Here is a 22,336-nt window from a genome sequence, read left to right as displayed (position 1 = left end):
GTCAACTCAATGTGTGGCAGCTGTGAAAAAGGGCAATTCCATGCTAGGGATCATTAGGAAGGGGATTAAAAATAAAACAGCTAATATGATAATGCCCTTATACAAAACAATGGTGCGGCCACACCTGGAGTACTGTGTACAGTTCTGGTCACCACATCTTATAAAGGACATTGTAGAACTCGAAAAGGTACAGAAGAGGGCAACCAAGATTATCAGGGGCCTAGAACACCTTTCTTATGAGGCAAGACTACAACACATGGGGCTTTTTAGTTTAGAAAAAAGACGACTGCAGGGAGACATGATAGAGGTCTATAAAATCATGCATGGTGTGGAGAAAGTGAATAGAGAGAAATTCTTCTCCCTCTCACACAACACTAGAACCAGGGGTCACTCCATGAAATTGATTGCCAGGAGGTCTAGGACCAACAAGCGGAAGTACTTTTTCACACAACGCATGATCCACTTGTGGAAGTCTCTGCCACAGGATGTGGTGACAGCCAACAGCCTGGATGACTTTAAAAGGGGTTTGGGTGACTTCATGGAGGAGAGGTCTATCAATGGCTACCAGTCAGAGGGCTGTGGGCCACCTCCAGCCTCAAAGGCAGGATGCCTCTGAGTACCAGTTGCAGGGGAGTAATGGCAGGAGAGAGGGCATGCCCTCCAGTGGCATCTTATGGGCCACTGTGCAAAACAGGATGCTGGACTAGATGGTCCTTGGGCCTGATCCAGCAGGGCTGTTCTTATGAGAGGGTTCATGACAGAGGATGCACTTTGTATTTTTCTCAGAAACATAGGAACATAGGAAGCTGCCATATACTGAGTCAGACCATTGGTCTATCTAGCTCAGTATTGTTATTGTTAACAGTATTGTTAGCTCAGTATTATTCACAGACTGACAGCGGCTTCTCCAAGGTTGCAGGCTGGAATCTCTCCCAGCCCTATCTTGGAGATGCCATGGAGGAATGTAAAACCTTCTCCTCTTCCCAGAGAGGCTCCATCCCCTGAGGGGAATAGCTTATGGTGCTCACACTTCTAGTCTCCCATTTATATGCAACCAGGGTGGGATCCTGCTTAGCTAATGGGACACGTCATGCTTGCTACCACAAGACCAGCTCTCCTCCCTGATATGGCTACATATGAGTAGTCAGTGCAGTTCTTTTAAAATCAGTGTTATATGGTCTCTTTGAGTTATCCCAGAGACCAGTCTGGCTGCTATGTTCTGTACCAATTGTAGTTTCTGGACTACATACAAAGGCAGTCCCATGTACAGTGCATTACAGTAGTCAAGTGTGGAAGTTACCAGAATATGTACCACTGTCTTAAGGTCATTTGTATCCAGAAATGGGCATAGTTGACGTATCAACCTAAGCTGATAAAAAGCACTACTGGTCACTGCCTCAACTTGCGAAATCAGAGTTTTGGATCCAGGAACATACTCCAGCTAGATACTCGTTCTTTCTGGGGGAGTATATATCTGCTGTGTGAAAAACTGTTTCCTCTTGTTGGTCCCAAATTTGGTGGGAATCAGTTTCATGGGATGACCTCTGGTTCTAGAGTTGTGAGAGGGGAAGAAAAATCTCTTTCCCTCTCCATACCATGCATAATTTTATAGCCTCCTATCATGTCTCCCCTAAGTTGCCTTTAAAAAAAAATTAAAAAACCCCAGATGTTGCATCATAAGGAAGGTGCTCTAGAACCCCTGACAATCTTGGTTGCCCTTTTCTGCATCTTTTCCAGTTCTGTAATGTCCCTTTTGAGATACAGTGACCAGAATTGTACACACTACTCCAATTGTGGCCACAACATAGGTTTGTATAACGGCATTATAATCTTAGCAGTTTTATTTTTAATCCCCTTCCTAATGATCCCAAGCATGGGATTTGCCTTTTTCACAGCTGCAGAACACTGAGTTGACACTTTTAATTAGCTGTCCATTGAAACCCCAAGATTCCTGTCCTAGTCAGTTGCTGACAGCTGAGTTCACAGCAGTGCATATGTGAAGTTGGGGTGTTTTTTTGCCCCAATGTGCATCACCTTATACTTACTTACACTGAACCAAATTTGCCATTTTGTTGCCCACACACTCAATTTGGAGAGATCATTTTGGAGCTCCTCACAATCTGCTTTGGATTTCACTGCTCTAAATAGTTCAATGTCATCTGCATATTTGGCCACTTTGCTGCTTACCCCAATTTCTAGATCATTTATGAACAAATTAAAGAGCACTGGTCCCAGTACAAATCCGGGGGGAACCCACTTCCCTCCATTGTGAAAACTGTTCATTTATTCCTACCCTCTGTTTCCTGTCCTTCAACCAGTTCCCGATCCCATTATCCCATGACTGCTAAGTTTACTCAAGAGCCTTTGATTATTTTCACAGGCCTAGGGAATGTGAAACATGTGCTTTCAGATTTCAGGAGGATTGAAGTTTGAAACTGAATAATGTCACAGTAGCAGAAAGAATGGAGAAATTCTAGTTTGCTACCTTGCTCGGCTGCTGGAGGCCTCTTGAGGGATGTCATTGGCTCCTTCTGGTTTAGGGTCAGGCAGGGGAATGATGTAATCATTGTCCAGTCCATTCTGCTCCACAGCTGTATAGAGGACAGAGCCTGAACCAGCACTATAGTTGGTAGTGGACCTTGAATTGTTAAGTCCCAAGTTCCTGGGCCTTGTGCGGACAACAGCGGGGTGGTCACTCGTCAAGAATTCTTCGTTGACCTGTTGGTACTTCTGTTTCCATATAAGGCAGACAGAACAGGAAGGACTTTTGTGAATGCATAAAGGCCACATGGAACATTCCTGTACTTGTCATGCACTCTTAGTCTTACACAGGAACATATTATCTGCTAAATGCAATGATACGATTGCATTTTTATTGGTTCTACCACAAGTTATACCTCTTATACATCTTGTACAAGACCCAGCAGGGAAATGTGAAAGTAGAAATCCTATTTTCAGGCATCTTCTCTCTGTTTTGGGATGTGCAATTCCAGCTTTAATGACTAATGTTGGCAGCCGTCAACTCAAGTGTAAATGAGAAGCTTTGTATTTTAAGATGCCACTCAAAAAGTGAGTGGCTTCATTAGAATATCTTTTTGAGGAAAAGATGGATTTAGATGTTTATCAAAGGAAGCATTATCAAAATTGGTGTTACAGTACAGATTTTAGTTGCAGTATGGAGCCTACAATCTGTACTTAGTACTAATATCTCCCCATTTTTTCTTTCCCTTGTTAATGCTGATGATAATATTTGAGGACTATGAGCACATGGGACATCACACAACTTAAGAGCCCACGTGTATTAGTACAGGGCTATTCTGAGAATTCCAAGTTTCATATCTTTAAGTGACATTTTTGTCCACAAGTTTGCAGCGATGCAGTTGAACACTTCCAGTGTGTTTCCAGAAAGTTGTACACCTCTGATCTGTCCAACAAGATAGGACAATAAGGCCCAGTTTACAAGTTATGACTGTAGCATTTTTATTTTTTTTATATGGTATGTGTGTATGTGTGAAGTAGCACACATGTGGTTTTAGGTGATTTTCATGGTCTGGCACTAAGCATTGCACAACAAACCTACCCATCTTAAAAGCATAATCCAAAGAAGAATGTTAGATCCAGGTCTAAAGAAATGACAAAGAAGCCAGAACCCTATCAGAAAGTACTACAGCAATAGACTCAAGTCATGTCCCTCAGCCTTCCTGCTTTTCATGACTTTCCCAACAATATCTCATAAATCTGGAGGTAATTAAGACTTCAGCCCTATGTCCCATCTATTGCACATGTCAACAGTTATAAACTATATTTGGGTTTCATTCAGGGTCATTTTTCTAGTCAGTCCTTTCCTCTTTATCCTCTCAGCCCAAACATATTCTACCTACCTTCTTATAGCTCTCTGCCAGCAGATTCCCCATGAGTATCACTAGTTGAGAGAAAGAAGGTCGGATTTCAAATTTCTCCTCCCAGCATTTCTGCATGATCTCATAACTGAAGAGATGTAAAAGAAAAAAATTGGTTTGAGAAATGCAATATTGGGAGGAATAGGGACACCTTTCCAGGGTGAGAAGCACAAAACACACATTGTGAACACTCACATTTCATCAGATGCATGTGTAGGCTTTGACATCCGATAGCCATGTTTGATAGCATTATAGAATTGCTCATTCATGGGTAGTTCAGGATAAGGAGTCCCACCTAGGAGTAAAAAAGGGGATTTAGCAAAAAACAAAAACTAGTGGGAAATATTGAAGCTCTTCTCATGATTGGTGAGAAGAGCTTCTCAGTGGTCTGCAGGGAGAGCGGGTTTGCTTGACCCTCCCCACAGACCAGCACTGTTGCCGGGCAGACAGATCGGCCACCCAGACGAGTGGTGGCTCTCCAAAAGGCCACTCAAGTCTTGCCTTGCTCAGGCGCTCCATGGGTAAGGTGCAGGGAAGTGCTGCTGTGCGGTGCCCTGCCCCACAGAGCCCCAATAATGCACCACACAAGTGTGCATTACTGAGAGCCCCCCTCCCCCCGAATGCGTCCAGATACACTCACACAATCAGATACATGATTGTGAAGCCTGGTTTTGGGGCACACTTGTGCCCCAAACCTTGGTTAAGCGGCGGACTACTTAAGAGGGCCTGCTGCTATGCCGCCGCCGAGACCCACGCAGCTCCCTGCGGTTCTCATGCACAGTAGAATGGGCTCCTTTAGCCCGGTTTCTGCTGTGCGTGTGAATAGCCTCACTGTATGCCAATGTCATGCCCGGACCCCATTCTCCATTCCAGTCTCTTTCTCATCATCTCTGCAGCAGTGGATATTATTGGTCCCTCTAAGCGGCAAATGGCTATTATTAGTCCCTCCCAGTTTGAGAGAAGGAGAACTCGGGACTGGGTGAAGATATTTGTGATGTGGTGTGTAGATTATGGAGAGTCACAAACATAGTTTTCATCTTCTCCGCAGAAATTCTGGAAAGCCTGATATATAATAATGTAGGCTGAATTATGCTGACCAATGTTGCTTACCCAAAGTAAATATTTCCCAGAGAAGGATCCCAAAGGACCACACATCACTCAAGGTAGTATAAAGGTTGTTGAAGATGCTCTCAGGTGCCATCCATTTCAGTGGTAAGAAGGTCTAATAAGGAGAAGGGGGGAGGGGAACAGCAGGGATGCTTTCAAGCCTCCAGTGAAGAAATCTGCAATGCACTTCTTTCTCTATGACTACTAATGGAGCCTAGTCTTGCAAGCATGAGGAGAACTACCAAGTATCCCAATTGGGAAGCTGATTCCCATCTACAAACACAGATTGCTCTTTTCAGCTTTGCTCAGTAGGATAGCAAAACATCATTCCTGTCAGTATTGACCGGAATAGGGATGTGCACGAACCAAGGTTCATGCACTGGTTCGGTGCTGAACCAGTTTGGTCAAGGTCTGAATTGGTTTGGTGCTGCAGGGAGGGGAGCAGCGAGCAAGATCTTTAAAAAAGAGGCGAGAAAGTCCTTACCTGCTCTCTGACACTGCATGCAGCTTCCTGCTGTGGTGGCACCCATCCCGAGAACCCACACACAGCGCCAGCATACACATGGCATCTGCGCATGCACCATTTGCATGGTGAGCAACACTATGCGCAGATGCCTTGTGCGTGCTGGCACTGCATGTGGTGAGGACTTGCTCTCTCTTTTGTAAAGATCCTGCTCACTGCTCCCCTCCCCGTGATGCTGTCCAAATCTCATCCAAACCAGTTTGGTGCCAAACCAGTGCATGAACATTGGTTCATGCACATCCCTAGAACTGAACTGCATCTTCACTAGGACCTTACTGGTTCTGCCATCTTCCCTACCAGTCTGGAAGAAGTCTAGTCCATTTAAAAGGGGAGAAAGTTATTAAATTATTGGAAGGGTAGTATAGAAATCAAATAAATAAAATACAATAAAATAAAAATAAATTCTCATCTGGAAGAGGGGCCTTTAAGTAAGAGGCCAGTTCCACTTCCTAAACTATCAAAACCATGGCCCTTCAGGCTATTGATGTAAGCTAGTTTAGTTCAGTTGCTAAAAATAAGCAAGCCTATCTTACCATGGGTGTTTGCTGCTGCAGTGGAGATTTACAATGACAGTGGCATCTAAAGCAATGCAAGTGGAGTTACTGTCCCACTTAAGTTATAAAATCAGCTCCAATACCCTCACTAAACTGATTTATATTAGGGGGAATGGGGCCACTCTCATAGGTCTTACAGCTTCCTCCACTCCCATAAAGTGCCTTGCACTATGGGCTTAGGGAAGGAGATGGTCTTTTTGGTATATTGGTCTGGCATCTTGAATTGAGGCCAGGAGGCAAGAAAATGACAATACAGAATTAGTGTGATTATGCAATCTGTTCCTGGCAGGTAATCACCATCAAAAAGAGAGCCATCAAGATCTGCACCAGTCAAACCTTCCAAGAAATAATCAAGATGGATGGGCCTGAAAGATTTTGTATTTGTTTGGTTAATCTCAAAATGGTGAAACATAAAACTGCTTATTAGGTCAACTAAAAAAGAAGAAGACAAGAGATTCTAAATTTTAATCATAAAGAAAGGATTACCATTTTAGAAACAAGGATTAATGGATATAAGAAAGGTAAGAGGAGGTGAGAAGAATTTAATAATGCTATATCAGAAGGTCAACTACTACTGCCTCAAGCTGACCCTCAAAGAGACCCTCAAACAGCTTTCCTGCAACTCAGTATTTACCAATGTTCCCAGTCTGAAATGGAATAATCCCACAGAGGCATAAAGAAAGATGGATTCCTCTTTCTACATTTGTTTACTGTGTTTGTCTTCCCAATCCATTATATAGTGGCTCCTGTCCTACCTGGAGGGTTGTACACAGAAGGTGGCACTGGGGAATGCTTGTTTTACCAATGGCCATTGGCCAACCCCAGGGATCCGTCTTGCCCCCGATGCTGTTTAATATATACATGAAACCACTGAGAGAGGTCAACCATGGGTATGGGCTGTAGTGTCATCCATACACTGATGACACCCAGTTCTACCTAAGTAAACAGATAGCAGGGAGATGGAGGACATCTTGCACTAGTGTTTGGAGATTGTTCTGGGTTGGATAGGGGCAAACAAGCTGAAATTTAATCCAGATAAGACAGAAATGCTCCGGGTTGGCAAAACAGATTATCTAAGTGGTGGCTGGAATATCAGTTGCAAGCCTACTTAAAGAAGTCAAACCTGACCTCAGTCACCAGTGCACTGGTTACAGCCAGACTAGATTTTTGCAATTCACACTTTGTGGGGTTGCTTTTGAATATAGTTTGGAAGCTTCAGCTTATCCAAAATTCTGTTGTGGGAGCTAGTTGCTTCACAACTATTGCACCTACCGGTATCTTGTGGCTGCTTCACTGGTTGCTGGTTTGCTTCCAGGCTAGATTCAGAGTGCTAGTTCTGACCTTTAAAGCCCCACAAAGCTTGGGGATGGGGTATCTGTTTGACTGCATTCACCCATATGAATCTGCCAGGGTCCTCCAACTTATGTCACAAACCCTGCTCTTGGTCTTGCTACTGACTCAGATTCAGTTGGCCAGATCAAGGGGTCTAGGCCTTTTTGGATGTGGCCCCTCTGCTCTGGAATGCCCTTGCAGAAGGGCTTCACTGGGCTCCTTCTCTAATAGATTTTTTAAAGGATATAAATACCCTCCTCTGTAAAGATACTTCCAAATCTGCTAATTGTACCTGTGATATTTGGATTTTAAACTTGGTTTTAACTGGGATTTCAGGTTTCAACCATATGCTTTCTGCTGCTTTGCTGCCTATTTATTTTTCAAAAAAACTTTGTTACTTGATTGTAGTTATTGTTGTGAGCCATCCCAAGAGGGATTTGTACTGGATCAGTGGGATATAAATATTTTAAATAAATAAACCTATCCCAAACTTGTTTGTGACATACAAATCTAGGTTGCTTCTGGTTTCCTCTCTATCTTTAGTTGTTTGCATGCTGCTATTCTGTCATGCCTCCCTGAGCTGTACATGGGCTTATTTGCGCAACCAGAATTAAGAATAATCACCAGGAAGGACTGTGAAGGGCCAAGGTTTCATTTCCTATTTACTGGCAAGAGGCAGCGACAGAGGCGAAGGAGACTCAGAGTCAAGAAGTGTGGGTTCTGTTCCCAGCCCTGCATAATGACTCATAGTGGTATCTTGGTTAAATAATTTTAGCTTCTGAAAGCCTCAACCTGTGCATTTATACAACTGGGTCAAGGGGAAAAAAATGAACACGGGGCTTTTTAGGATTTGTGTATCACAAATGTATCTCATGTATAATGGGATTTTTATTTGGGTAAAATGATATCTGAAGACATGACAGCAGTACACAACTATCTGAAAAGCTACCATATAAATCAGGGGAAAGCAGAGTTGCTGATCTGTAAATGCGATGGTGGTTCTAGTGCAGAGGTTCTCAAACTTGGGTCCCTGGAAGTGTGGTTGGACTATGATTCCCATCATCCTCAGCCACCATGTGTACCTGTTTGTTTACTCTCAGGAACAGAGGCGTAACTAGGGAAAACGGCGCCCGGGGCAAGCACTGAAATTGCGCCCCCCCGCCATGTCCCCCCCGCCCCCCCCAACATACATCTGACTGACACACATGTTTCAGAAAACTTTTATTTTAAAAATTAAAAAAATTACAAAAATTACCAAAAATTTCAAAATGCACGACATACTTAGGTTTTTCCTCACAACAACCCTGTGAAGTTGGCTTGTATCTCAAACATCAGAATTATGATGCAATGATGATACATATTACATTATACTTAGGTTTTTCCTCACAACAACCCTGTGAAGTTGGCTTGTATCTCAAACATCAGAATTATGATGCAATGATGATTATTATGATTATGATGCCCCTCCCTCACGCCCTGGTTCTGTTCCTGACTTTCCCTTGTGAGTGACTGTATTTTAACAAAACGAAAACCAAGGACTCCAAAGTAATTCGAGGGACTAGGGTGATAGCGCTAAAGACTCCTTATTCTCCCGCTGTTAAAGAAAGACTCCCCTTTTCCAAAACCGCGCACTATTTACACCAGAAAAGGTTTCAAATGGAGGGGGAAGCATTTATGCATTTATGCTTTGTTTTATGTTACGATTTCAAAGTTAGAAAAACTATAAAAGGGCCATTTTAGAGAAGATATGCACTGCCTTAGTTGCAAATCCTGCTTTTTTGAGATTCCCTGCAATTGAATAAAGCAATAATATACACCTTTGCTATTTAAATTGGTTGGAGAGTATTTATGACAATAAAAAATGAAATGGCATTTCAGATGCAACATTGGTTGCCTAAGACCACTCAGATTTAACTAATCTTCATCACATTGACAAAAAGAGCAATTAAAATTAAAATCCATGACTAAAACCAAACCACTTTGGGGTTGTTTTTAATGAAAGGTGGTATATAAATTTAACAATAAATGTTTAGAAGTATATACTTTCACGCCCTGCCCAACCTACAATTAATTCCAGCTTATTTTCAAAGGGCTTCAAGTTTTATTTACAAATTGCTTGGCAGCACCAATGTTTAAGTAATCGCTAATTGCTCCTAATGATAGTTTTACTTATTGTTAAATTTATATACCACCTTTCATTAAAAAATTCTCTGTTCATCTGATTTTCAGTCTGGTTAATTAAATCGGTGGAGGTTTAGACTTTCCTGATGGGCTGAAACAGCTAATCCATTTTAATGATGACATATAATTAAATTAGCTTGCATTACATAGTGAAGAAGTCCAGGAAGGGAGAGATGGGGGGATGTGGAACCCAAGGTTCCACATCCCCCCATCTCCCCCTCCCTGAACCTTTTCAGTTAAAACGTGGTTAGATTATAGGGGAGGAAGGACTTGAATGAGCAAAAAGGGGAACTGGTTCGGGCGTTCAGGAAGTTGTTCAGAAGAGGGAGTTGTTCAGGAGGTTTGCTCTGGTGCGTGTCCTCCTCTCGACGCATGCGTGACTGGTGGTGGGGCGGCGGGGCGCGCCGGGGAGTGAGAGTCAGAGACTTGGACTACAAAGACACCGTGGCGCCCAGTGCTGGATGAGCAATGCCAATGGGGGGGGCACGCGCCGGGACCGGGGGAGGGGGACTGCTCTGCAAAAATAAATAAATAAATAAATAAATTTTTTGCTGCAGATTGGCGGGGGCACTTTTTGGTGCCCCCTGCCAAGTGGCGCCCGGGGCACGTGCCCCCCTGCCCCCCTATAGTTACGCCTATGCTCAGGAATAAGGGCTCTCGTGACTTCATCCTGAGATTGGAAGATTGTCTTAGGTCAGACATTGACCATGGCAAAGATCAGAAGCTTGGGAACCAAACTTGATGTGGCCAGCATGAGGCAGTTAGGATGCAAGGAGTCCTCTTGTCTAGGATATTTCAGATGACTCATTGAATTTAGAGAGAACAGAGGAAACACATAAGTCATTGTGAATTACCAAGTTAGGGTGAAGGCACCTTGGGTCATTGAAAGCTCTGGCGCTACACAGAGGACATTTGCTGTTGCTTTCAGTGATGAAGAGATCAGTTTCCCGAGAAGCTCAAAGATGAAGTAGGCTGTTTGCCACCTCATCATGCAGTGACTATTATTTATATACAGTCACCCATATACATGGCGCTATATGAAGAAGGAGAGGTCAGGTTCCTGCCTCAAGGGGCTTACAATCTAGATCTCAACACAGGGGAAGGAAATGGGGGCAGAGGAAGAATATGCTCATGTTCCAGTTACATGTACTTGAACTGAATTATAACAGGGAATGTGGATGACTGCAAATGGAGAAGACTGTCCAACCAGCTGAGAGAGTCTGTCAAGGTATTGCTCCTTCCCCACATGTACTGATATGAAGCAGGTACCACAGCGTAGAGAGCACTGTCAAACAGATCTATGGGAACTGAAGTTTTTTAGAAAGGGCCTACCTGTCAGGAGTGTGGTAGATATTAGTTTTAAACTCTTCAGAATGGGAGATTAGACTATTTACACCAGACCCGTCCAGAAATCCCTTTCCATGACTCTATGATGAATTAACTGTTGCCTAGAACTTAGCATGTATGTATCCAGTACAAACCACGAATTAAAGTAATCTCATGTGGAACTAGCAAGGTTGCTGGAAAGAAGGAGAGGACTTCTCTTTCACATCAATTGCAGCTGGTTTCATTCTACTGATCACCTTACCTGACTTAGGCCTAATCAAAGATCCATGAATTAAACAATGAAGGTGCCATATTTCTTTAAGTATGCACAATTTCCACTTTGAGCATGCTCAGAAGAATCTAAGATGGTGGCACTCAAGCTGCTTAGCTCACTGAGACTCAGCCACTAAAACAAATGTTCAGGTATGTTTCAAGATGGCTAGATTTAGATTTGAATTCCAAATGTGTGGGGCTTTGGCCTCTCCCTGATGAGTAGCAGAGGTAGAGGGTGGGAGACAAGCCCTGCCCCCAAATTTTGAGCATAGAGCCCTAACCATTTCCAGCACGGCTCCTTTTCCTGTGCAGGCAAAGGGACATCTAGAGTCCAGGTGATTTCACTACTCACATTGCCTTTGGAGATGTAATTTGAATCTCGCATGATGTCTCTAGCTAGGCCAAAGTCACAGATCTTCACCAGCTTCCCCTCACAGATCAGCACATTTCTTGCGGCCAGGTCCCGGTGCACGCACTGCATGATATAGGGAACAGACATACTACATACATTACGTGCTCACTTGGTAGTTATTCAGAAGTCTGACTGTGGTTCTGAAGAAAGGTTCTTCAGATCAAAGCAATATTCAAAAGGAAACTTTGTTGAATGTTACTGAGAGCACCAAGCAGAGGGCAGAGCTTTGCAGAAACTTGAAGGTGATATTATACAGCTGTTCTTGTCCATGGTTCATTCGTTCATTCATTCATTCATTCATTCATTCATACATACATACATTCATTTTGTTCCTGTCATGGTATGGTCTCCAGTTATGGAAGGTTTCATTATGTTTCAAACTATACCCTGCAAATGTTGAAACAAGTCCCCAGAAGTGCAAATCAGGGGTGTAGGAAGGTAGGAGTAGGCTCTGGTACAAGAAGTGAAGAGGGCCCCTGCTCTCCCAAAAGTCATGAGGGAGAAAGCAGAGAGCAAGCTGTCACCCTGAGGAAGCCGGCAGGGGTCCCCTTCCTCAGGGGCCCAGGGACATTTGTCCCCTATGGGGACATGAAGCCCTGTTCAAAGAGGGGGGAAGAGGTGCCAGGCTACTTCTCCTCAGCATGGTCCACAATGCAAGAATGTTTTTGAAACAAGATATATTCAGCTTTATGTTAGTTAGGACTGCTTTCCAACAGTGTGTTTACACTGTAGTGCTGTGGCAATTGCCTTGCTTACGCCCTGTTGCAGAATAACCATGCCTTGTGGGAATACACTCTGGAAAATAACCACAGGTCTTGCTTGTGGTAACCCTTCGTGGTAAGTTTGTCTGCATAGGGCATTGCCACTTTTACACATTTCCTTTCCCCAAGCCCCTGAAAAAAATATATTTTGTTAAAAGGCTGTCTCATCAATCAATAATATGACATCACTGAAATACCACTGGGTGGTTTACAGCTCCTGAAATCAGCCCTGTGAATGGCAATTGGATTAGTTTGTGGCAACAAACAACATTTTCCAATTGAGCTTTAAAATTTACACTATCTAGGGGAAACCCAATATTTTGTGATATTCTATGTAGGCAGGACTGTGTGTAGTTAATGGCTGTACAGCACATGAATACATTCAGACTGGGTATGGAGTTCATCATCATGAACATCTCAGCTCTCTTTCATTTTTTTAAAGCCAGTTTCCATCCCATTTAGAAAGTTTGTTTTAGGTGTATGGACATTGCCTGGTGAAACTGTAGAAGCTAGAGAAAGACCAGAGCTGTATCTGCAATGCAATGGCCAGCTGATCAGTTTTGTGGGGTTTTTTGCCGCCTTGCATGACTACCAGAACCAAAATTATCCATGCAACACATATGAATTTATTTATTTTTTTGCATAATTTCCACAAACATTTTTTTAAATTTTCTTGGCACAGAATGTGTGTCATCTTGACTCAAGATTTATTTTTGTTTTAAGTACACCATATACATGTTTTAAGCACACTTTGAAGCCATGCATACAACTGGGCAGGTGGGCAGGGGGAAAGGCTGTTCAAACTCACCTTCCCCCAAGATGAGCACAAAAAGTGCTGAAGGGAGCAGGGTTAGGCTGTGTGGGAGTACCAGGATCCGCATGGATCCTGGCACTCCACATGAGGCCCAAGGCTGGGCTAGAATGCTTGTGAGAAAAGCCTCTTTATGTAGCGTTACATAAAAAATGCTTTCTGGAATAAACTGGGAAACTCAGGGAGTGAGTTTCTAATTCTGTTGCAGAAAGCACTGTTTGTGTACAACATGCTAAAAATTTAAAAATGGAAAACTGGATAATCTGGACAAAAAAACCTGGATAATCATGTGGCCCCATTTGGGAAGGAGATCGATCAGCCCTGCTGCATTGGCAGCGAGACCAGGAGCGGCTCTCCCTGCCTTTAAGGCAGGGATTTTGGCTCCAAATGGCTCCCTGCCTTTAAGGCGGGCTGATTTTGGCTCCAAACGGGGCTGCATGGCCCAGTTTGGGACCGAAGTAACACGCCCGCATCAGACATCAGATGCGTGGGGTGTGTATGGGGCCACACTTGCAGCCCGATTGGTAGTGGCCTGGGTTCTTTGAACTCATTTGCCCAATGATGGCTCCACCCCTGCCCCTCCCGGCTTGATGCCAGAAATGACACTGGTCCATTGGGAAGCTGTTTACTCTGGTGGTGATCGCCGAGCTAGGTTTGAAAGTGGGGCTTGCTCCTGGTGCTTCACATGCACAGCCTAACCCAGGCTGAGCTGTCCTAGCCTGGGTTAGGAGGCATGTGTGCACAGTATTGTGGTGGAATACTAGAACAGAGATGGCGGCGACATTTTTTGATGGCATCTCATAATCCATCTCTCAAAGACTATCCAGCTTCCCAATAATTATGTATGAGAGGACTTTAAACTTCCTGAAAGGGGGATTGAATGTTGCCTGACTAGACAGAGAACTCAGAACTTGTTCTAACGCAGTGATAGAGAGCCCCTATGAATGCTATGGTTCTGGCCCCCACCCTGGGGTGATTGAATAAATATTGCCTGCTCTGAGGAAAAGGGAAGCAGTAATGTCTAAGGGAAATAAACTAGTGTTCAACAACACATGAATCAGAAGTCCTGCCTATGCTCATAAAAGACTTATTGATGTGGTCTTCCACCCCGCTCCACCTATTTCCGTGGCTGGCTGTCTTCAAAACACATACACAAAACAAACATCTCCTTCTTCTTTGAAGCCAGTCATCCCTACAAATATTGTATAACTTTGAATACACAAATATACTTACGTTTTTGGAAGCTAGGAAGTCCATTCCATTGGCCACTTGGAAACTAAAGCCAACAAGATCTGTGTAACTGAGGAGGGGAGATTCGTTGATCAAAGTCACCTTTTCTGAAGCTGAACACAGAAAAACACAGTGTTTGTTATTTGGCTTTCAAACATGCAAATCCGCAAAGGACTTGGCAAGACTAAGATATCTTAGTAGGAGAGATCTAGAGGTTTTCTGCATATGATGAGAGGGCCACTAGAGGGCAACATAAACAATATCTTCACTTCTCTATATCAGCTCTTAAGACAATAAACCATCCTGCCTCCCTATGGCTTCCTTTACCTGAGGAAGAGTAGCTGTCCAGTTCATAGGTGGAGGTACCATAATTAGGGGAATCAATGTCCACATACTTGATTTCACCCTTCATGTCTGACATGGGAACATAATCCAATGATTCATCTTTACTCATATCCATATAGCCCCCGTCACTGTCCACAGATAAGGAAGTATGGCTGCAAAAATGGAGAGATATTATTCAAACCATGTGCTTGTCTGTGACTATGACAAAGAGTGATTTCAGATAAACAAAGGGAAGAGAGGGAGCACAACTCATTGTGATTCTTTCCCCACTGCACCCACTGCTTATCGATAATGTCCAAAGCATGGACAAAGAAAAGGGAAATGCAATACAGGTGAATCTACTGACAGAAGAATAAAGGTACAACAGTAGCAAGATTATTTTAAAAATCAGGAAAAGCAAGATTAGAAATTCAGTGAAAGCAGAGACTCTTGTATATAAGCACCTGCTTGAACTGCAGTTGTGTGCACAGATCTAAGAACATGGGGAGATGATATACATTTGGAACACATATATGGTCAGTTTTTTTAATCAAAATAGCTGTATGTCTGTATGTAGCTGTGCATAAATGTCTGATTTACACTAAACATTTTTGCATGTTTTTGGTGATTCAAGAGCATGCAACAGCATTTGTATATACCTATATAAATATGCAAATTTAACTTCAAATTTTCAAACCTCCAGAGAACTGACTGACCTCTTAGAGAATCTTCTTAGATCAAGGACAAACAACTGAATCTAGAGTTAGCCTTAGCGATGTAGAACTAAAAATTACTAAGCCAAAAACACAAAAACACAAACAGGAGGTGGGAGAGAGTCCAGCTTTGTGCTGAATTTGCCCTCAGATTACCATGTTTATACAGAAAAAATAATCCCCAAGTTTCTGTTTCAGTGAACCAAAAAGGCAATGAGTCTGCATATTGTGATGTATTAACAGCAACATGTACAAAAATAAGAAGAGAATATTAATTCATAGACACCTCTGCACCCTGTCTTCATTAGGGGTATTCCCATAGACCTCTGCGTCTTCCTTGGCTTTCTCACTATAGCACTGCAGGAAGGTATGCTTGTTCCTGTGCAGGTAGTCCACCAAGTCTCCATAGCGACAGTACTCCGTAATGATGTAGATAGGGCCTGCAGAGGGGAAGGTTGGCTCAGTCAGTTGAGTCTGATCATGGGTTTCCTTGCCTATGGCTCAAGGCAATGTCACTATGGCTTCAGTGAAGTGATGGACTTGTGTGTGGGCTGTGTCACTTCAGACGGAAGGTTGGGGGTTTGCATGACTGAATGCTTCTCCAAACAAATAAAACCCCCACATATAGGGAACAGTGGCATGTCAGGGAGGAGGTTAGGCTACATTAGTTCTGCATCATGGAGATTTGGACAGTGATAGGAAGTTGGCAGGTTGTCCTTCCCCTCAGGAAACCACCACATGCAGAACAGTAGTATATTTAATTGATGAAGCACAATGCGTGGAAGTCCCCAGCTCCTGCTCTCTAAGGCTGTTCTCATGGGCAGCATAACCCAGGCTAGGGAAACCCAGCCCAGATTAGGCTGCACATGAGAACTATCAGGATCGGGCCCAATCCCAGCAGGGCAGCGCCACCTAGCCTGCCTGTTAAGCCCAGCTTTTAGCCTAGGTTCACGGTGCAAAGGTGCCGTTAGCCCAGGCTCTGGGATCATGTGTCTCTTCAGGATTTGTTTAGCCCGTGCAGTCACAGAGATGGGTGACTAGAGCACCCATCTCCTGGGTAAATCCCTCAGTGTACCATGCTCGGTGCATCTATCTGTCTATCTATCTAGCTATTTATCTATCTAATTTTTATACCGACTGATATATACATCTATAGGTGGTTTACAAAATTTAAACACAATATAAAAGTCAGATTAAAATCCACAAAACACAATAAAAACAATAGCATGAGAGTTATTGAAAAAAATCATTAAAATTAATTCTAATTTAAAAAATTAGAAAAAGAAAAGGTATGACTTGAGGGTCTTCCTGAAAACAATCTGAGAAGAGGATGCTCTTATTTCAGCGGGGAGCATTTTCCAAAGCCCTGGGGCAGCCACAGAGAAAGCCCGGTCCTGGGTTGCCACCAGATGTGCCAGCGGCAACCATAACTGGACCTCTCCAGAAGATCGTAACAGGAGCAGGGTTCATGACAAAAAAAAGGTACTCTCTTAAAAACCCTGGACCCAAGCCATTAAGGGCTTTATAGGTGATAACCAACGCTTCATATTTCACCCGGAAACATATCAGCAGCCAATGCAGTTCTTTTAAAATCGGTTTCATGTGGTTCCTTCGTGTTGTCCTGGAAACCAATCTGGCTGCCGCATTCTGTACCAATTTTAGCCCCAAGTAGAGTGCATTACAGTAGTCAAGCCTGGAGGGCACCAGCAAATGTACTTCTGTTTTAAGGTCATTTGTCTCCAGAAATGGACGTAGTTGACGTATTAGACGAAGCTGATAAAAAGCACTCCTGATAAAAAGCTGATTAAAAGCGCATTGTGGGATACCTGGAGGCTGGGACGCATCATCCCAGCCTCTGGAGCTCCATACTGCCTAGCACATAAGAACATAAGAACAGCCCTGCTGGATCAGGCCCCCCAAAAACTATCTCATCCAGCATCCTGTTTCACACAGTGGCCCACCAGATGCTGCTGCAAGCCACAGGCAGGAGTTGAGGGTATGCCCTATTTCCTGCTGTAACTCCCCCACAACTGGTACTCCGAGGCATCCAGCCTTTGAGGCTGGAGGTGACCTATAGCCCTCCGACTAGTAGCCGTTGATAGACCTCTCCTCCATGAAGTTATCCAAACCCCTCTTAAAGCCATCCAGGTTGTTGGCTGTCACCATGGCAGAGAATTCCACAAGTTGATTATGTGTTGTGTGAAAAAGTACTTCCGTTTTTTGGTCCTAGATTTCCTGGCAATCAATTTCATGGGATGAGCCCTGGTTCTAGTGTTATGTGAGAGGGAGAAGAATTTCTCTCTATCCACTTTCTCCACACCATGCATGATTTTATAGACCTCTATCATGTCTCCCCATAGTCATCTTTTTTCTAAACTAAAAAGCCCCAGGTGTTTTAGCCTTGCCTTATAAGAAAGGTGCTCTAGGCCCCTGATCATCTTGGTTGCCCTCTTCTGCACCTTTTCCAGTTCTACAATGTCCTTTTTAAGATGTGGTGACCAGAATTGTACACACTATTCCAGGTGTGGAATATAGTTTTATATAAGGTATAAACTATGGTATAAACCAAACCATAGTTTTGTATAAGGGCATTATAATATTAGCTGTTTTATTTTCAGTCCCCTTCCTAATGATCTCTAGCATGGAATCGGCCTTTTTACTGATGCTGCAAATTGAGTCGACACTTTCAACGAGCTGTCCACCACGACTCCAAGATCCCTCTCCTGGTCAGTCACTGACAGCTCAGATCCCATCACCATATACTTGAAGTTGGGTTTTTTGTTTCCAATGTGCATTACCTTACACTTGCCAACATTGTACTGCATTTGCCATTTTGTCGCCCCCTCATCCAGTTTGGAGAGATCCTTTTGGAGCTCCTCACAATCTGTTTTGGATTTCACTACCCGGAAGAGTTTGGTATCATCTGCAAATCTGGCCACCTCACTGCTTACCCCTACTTCTAGATCATTTATGAATAAATTAAAAAGCACTGGTCCCAGTACAGATCCCTGGGGGACCCCACTTCTCCATTGTTAAAACTCTCCATTTATACCTACCCTCTGTTTCTTGTCTTTCAAGCAGTTAGCAGTCCACATATGTACTTGTTCCCTTATCCCATGACTGCTAAGTTTCCTCAGGAGTCTTTGATGAGGAACTTTGTCGAAAGCTTTTTGGAAGTCCAGGTATACTATGTCAACTAGATCCCCTTGATCCACACACTTGTTGATCAAGCACAGCAGAGGATTTCCTGGGAATGAGCTTTGTGCTCCCAGCAATGATAATGGATCATCTGCGGGGTGGGGGAGGTAAGCTTCGTGCAGCCTCCCCACCCCGCCCACCCACTCCCCTGCCTGCCCAGTCGTGTGGATAGCTCCTCTCTCTTCCTCCCAAAAGAAAAGCTTGGTAACTGAGGCTAAGACAAGACCTAGTGAAGCTAAATTCTATGCAGGGCTTATTTTTTATCTTTAGGGTTGGATGTGCAGCAAGAGGGGATAGGTAGATACTGAGATGAAGCTGGTACCTCCTTTGGTGCAGGCTCCAAGCAAGTTGACAATGTTTAAGTGAGGCCCAAGGTGGCTCATGATCTTCAGTTCTGACATCAGCGCTTGCTTTTCACTGCTTCTGGCAGTAGCTGCAACACGGATTGATCAGACAATGAAATACAGAACAAGAACTTTCTAAAGTACAAAAGGAAGGGGGTGGCCTGCACATATGGTTCTTGGAGGACCTTGTCTCACCTTAGGAAGCTTCATAACTATGAGTGGGGGACTAATGGGAAGAAACAGTTTCAGAACACCAGTTCAGAGATGGAGGAACCCCCTCCAGAGTCTACACTAAGGGCCGATTCAGATAGCACTGACTCCACATGGCACCAATGAAAAACAGTATTACCTGGCAGAATCCCACACTGTGGGATGTAACATCATATTTAACACACAAGGCCTAAGTAATTAACCGTAACTAATTCCTCACAGCACTGGATTTAGAAAGTGACTGAAGGTTACTGTGGCTGACTGTACATTTTTGCTTGGTGAAAACGTTTTGCTTAATTAGCATGCTTTACATACACTCTGTGATCCAGCAGCCAATAATAACGGAACCGATAGCAAGAAGAGTGGTGAAAATAAATGGTAAGGAACAAAACAGAACAGAAAAGTGGGAGGTGTACAAGAACAACACAAATACTTGAGTGTGCATGGACAGTGTGGAAAAGAGGCAACTGCAGACTCACACTTAAGCATTTTCACAGCAACCCTCATTGTGGACTGTGAGTGGCTCAGGCTGTGGGCTATGGCTTCCACCACTCGTCCAAAGGCCCCGGAGCCCAATGTGCGTCCTGTAGCAGAAATACGTATGTTTTTTTTCCATCAAGAGTAACACAAGAAATTACCATTTACTTTAAGGCCTACCAGCTTCCCCGCTGTAAATACTAATGGGAGGAACCCACAGAGCAGCTATATGGAATATGTTCATTTTTCTTACTGAAAAGACTGAACTGCATGAGCTCTTCCACTGGAGGAATGATTAGAGCTAGGAGTTATGTTGTCTTGGCAAGAGCAGGTTTTCAGCTGATAAGCACTGGGCTAGTCATGGCATAAATCTTGATAGTCTCTTCCAAACAACGCTGCATGCATTCTACATGTGACCACTAGGTGGGGAGCTAATTGCAGATTCCACAGCAGCTAATTCTTCGGCACTCAGGTGTTATTTGTGTTTTTGTTTGTTGGTTTGTTAGATTTATATCCCGTTTCAAACATCAGGTTCTAAAAGAGGCTTACAACATTTTAAAAATACAATTTTAACTACTTCCCAGAAGCCAAAGCAGGGAAGGGCCAGGTGCTCTTCTGCTTGAAAAGTCTTCTCTTAGTAGGTAAGCAAAGGCAGTCGCCTGGATGGTGTGCCCTCTGTTCCCTTCCCCCTGGGGGACCTAGAGGTCTTCTGATATCCCAGAGGCCAAAGGAGGGAGGCTTGCCTCCCTACACTGACTCAACAGTAGGGGTGGCCCTTCCATGAGGCAGGGCAAGGCAGTTGCCTCAGGCTCAGGTGTCAAGATTCAGGGGCACAGTGATAGCAAGCACACCCCCTGTCACCACAGACACCACTCCATGGGCTCCTTGCCACCTGCTGCCTCCACCCTTCCTTATCCCAGAACCATGGTGTTCATTTTCCTCATGTCAGACCACTGGGGCACACCTCTTCTTTCCCTTTTTCCTCCCCCCCCCAATGCAAGGTAAGTGCACACCTCTGCTGCCACTGACTAGCTTTGCGGCAAAATCTGAGAAATGCCACAGCCTTCAAACAACTGCCATCACATTTATAGCACTTGCCTCTTCAGACAAACTGTAACAGTAAGTGCAAAGAGCATGGGGGTGAGGATTTTGAATGTGTCAGCCCCAGGGAAGGGCTTCCATGTGCACTCTCAGGGCACACGGATATAGCATTCCTCTTTTTTAATGTTGGAAGAGGGCCCATGTCTAGCCTGACCCTAAGACAGGAGCAACTTGTGTATTAATGATGCTGGGTCAGTGCTGCAATACATCATTCTAGTTCCCCCTAGTGGTGTACTGACCACATGAAGGCTGAGTTTAGCACTGCTCTATGGGTTTGTGCTAAACTCAGTATTTTCCTGTGTGGACAAAAGTGAAACAGATAGCTTCTCTAGATTTTACAGTAATGCTTTCTCCCACACCCTTCCAGCATTGGAAGTAGCAGTAGCAGCTACAGCAAGACATATGGCCTCCCAATAGAGAAAAGATGTACTATATGATGTTGTATGTTTCAATATTATAAATTCATGAATGTGTTTTTAAAAAAGAGTATGTACCCTTCGGATGCTTAATGGCGCCAGCCACTGACATGCTAACCCTGCCCCTTGGTCTCTTCCTTCTTACCTAGGACAAGCTTATCCCGGGCAAGCTCCCAGCTGGAGTCATAAGGCAGCTGCATGGGGTCCACATAGATATATTCATGTCCATCAGAGCTGACAGACTCAATCACCTTCCAGCGGATTTCATAGCGAGGCTTCTGGACAGGGAGAAAAGAAGATGTTAAAGAAGGGCTGTGCTGTGCCTGTTGCAGCATGGCTACAGGATGGGAGAAATCTGGGACGTGTTCTCCACATGGTCAGCAAAAGGCATCTCCTGCCCACCCACCCCACATCCTCCATATCAAGGTCTCTCTCCAAAAGGATGTTTGCTGCCTCCCTAGGAAGGAGGGCTAACCAACTTGAAGACAGAGCAATTACGACCCACTGAACAATGATGTGCCTTTATTGTCCCACTGCAACCAGTAGGGCTTGAGTGAGCATAGTAGTTCTGGACTGTGACATCCCCCACTCCAATCCACCAGAGGAGCAGAAATTTGAAAGCAGTTAAACTTCCTATGAAAGATTTCACACTATCAAAATAGGATACTTTGCCACTTTTGGAAAATGTTCTTTCTTTCCCCACCACCACCACCCCTGCTTCTTCTTCTTCTTCTTTTTTTTTGCCCCACAAGCCTCACCTTTTTGCTAACTTATTTATTTATTTATGAGGCAAATTTGCTAAGGGTGGGTGGAGGAAATTATTTTAGATTCTGGAAAAGATCTTGGATGTTTTCAGATTAGTCCAAATAGCTTTTAACATTAGTTTTGTATTAGCTAGGAGTTGATGTCCCAGAACTGGGGACTTTTCTGCATCAATGAATTTTATATAAATCATGCCCGATTTGTATTCCAACTTTATTTGACAGACCCAGTGTCCTTTGCCTGGCATGTTGACAGTCCAGAGTAAGCTGAGCTTCACTCTATCAACCCTTATTCTTGCCCTGTGGTTTCCAATCTAACAAGCAGAAGTGGAAGAGTGAAGCTTCTTGTTTGCTCAGCCAAGCTACTGACAGGAGTTCAGCAG

General features: G+C 43.8%; 1 protein-coding gene and 1 long non-coding RNA gene across 3 annotated transcripts in view; one reads left to right on the top strand and one right to left on the bottom strand.

The window, feature by feature from the left end:
• PDGFRB (platelet derived growth factor receptor beta) overlaps positions 1–22,336 on the bottom strand; it is a 145,186-nt gene that overhangs the window by 10,953 nt on the left and 111,897 nt on the right. For both annotated transcript variants that reach the window (XM_053303784.1, XM_053303785.1), the window contains exons 12-22: positions 21,338–21,470; positions 19,678–19,782; positions 18,967–19,077; positions 15,733–15,886; positions 14,737–14,906; positions 14,413–14,522; positions 11,548–11,670; positions 5,010–5,121; positions 4,095–4,194; positions 3,882–3,987; positions 2,486–2,730 (exon numbers count right to left, since the gene is read on the bottom strand). In XM_053303784.1, coding sequence (XP_053159759.1) covers positions 2,486–2,730; positions 3,882–3,987; positions 4,095–4,194; positions 5,010–5,121; positions 11,548–11,670; positions 14,413–14,522; positions 14,737–14,906; positions 15,733–15,886; positions 18,967–19,077; positions 19,678–19,782; positions 21,338–21,470 — 1,469 coding nt within the window. The remainder of the gene's footprint in view (positions 1–2,485; positions 2,731–3,881; positions 3,988–4,094; positions 4,195–5,009; positions 5,122–11,547; positions 11,671–14,412; positions 14,523–14,736; positions 14,907–15,732; positions 15,887–18,966; positions 19,078–19,677; positions 19,783–21,337; positions 21,471–22,336) is intronic.
• Positions 11,213–22,148, top strand: LOC128348142 (uncharacterized). The gene is made up of 2 exons (XR_008317947.1): positions 11,213–11,345; positions 21,342–22,148. It is a non-coding gene; the product is annotated as an uncharacterized LOC128348142 (long non-coding RNA).

Source organism: Hemicordylus capensis, chromosome 2 (assembly GCF_027244095.1).
Source record: "Hemicordylus capensis ecotype Gifberg chromosome 2, rHemCap1.1.pri, whole genome shotgun sequence".
In the NCBI taxonomy this organism is placed as follows: Eukaryota; Metazoa; Chordata; class Lepidosauria; order Squamata; family Cordylidae; genus Hemicordylus; species Hemicordylus capensis.
This window is presented reverse-complemented; position numbering and strand designations above follow the sequence as displayed.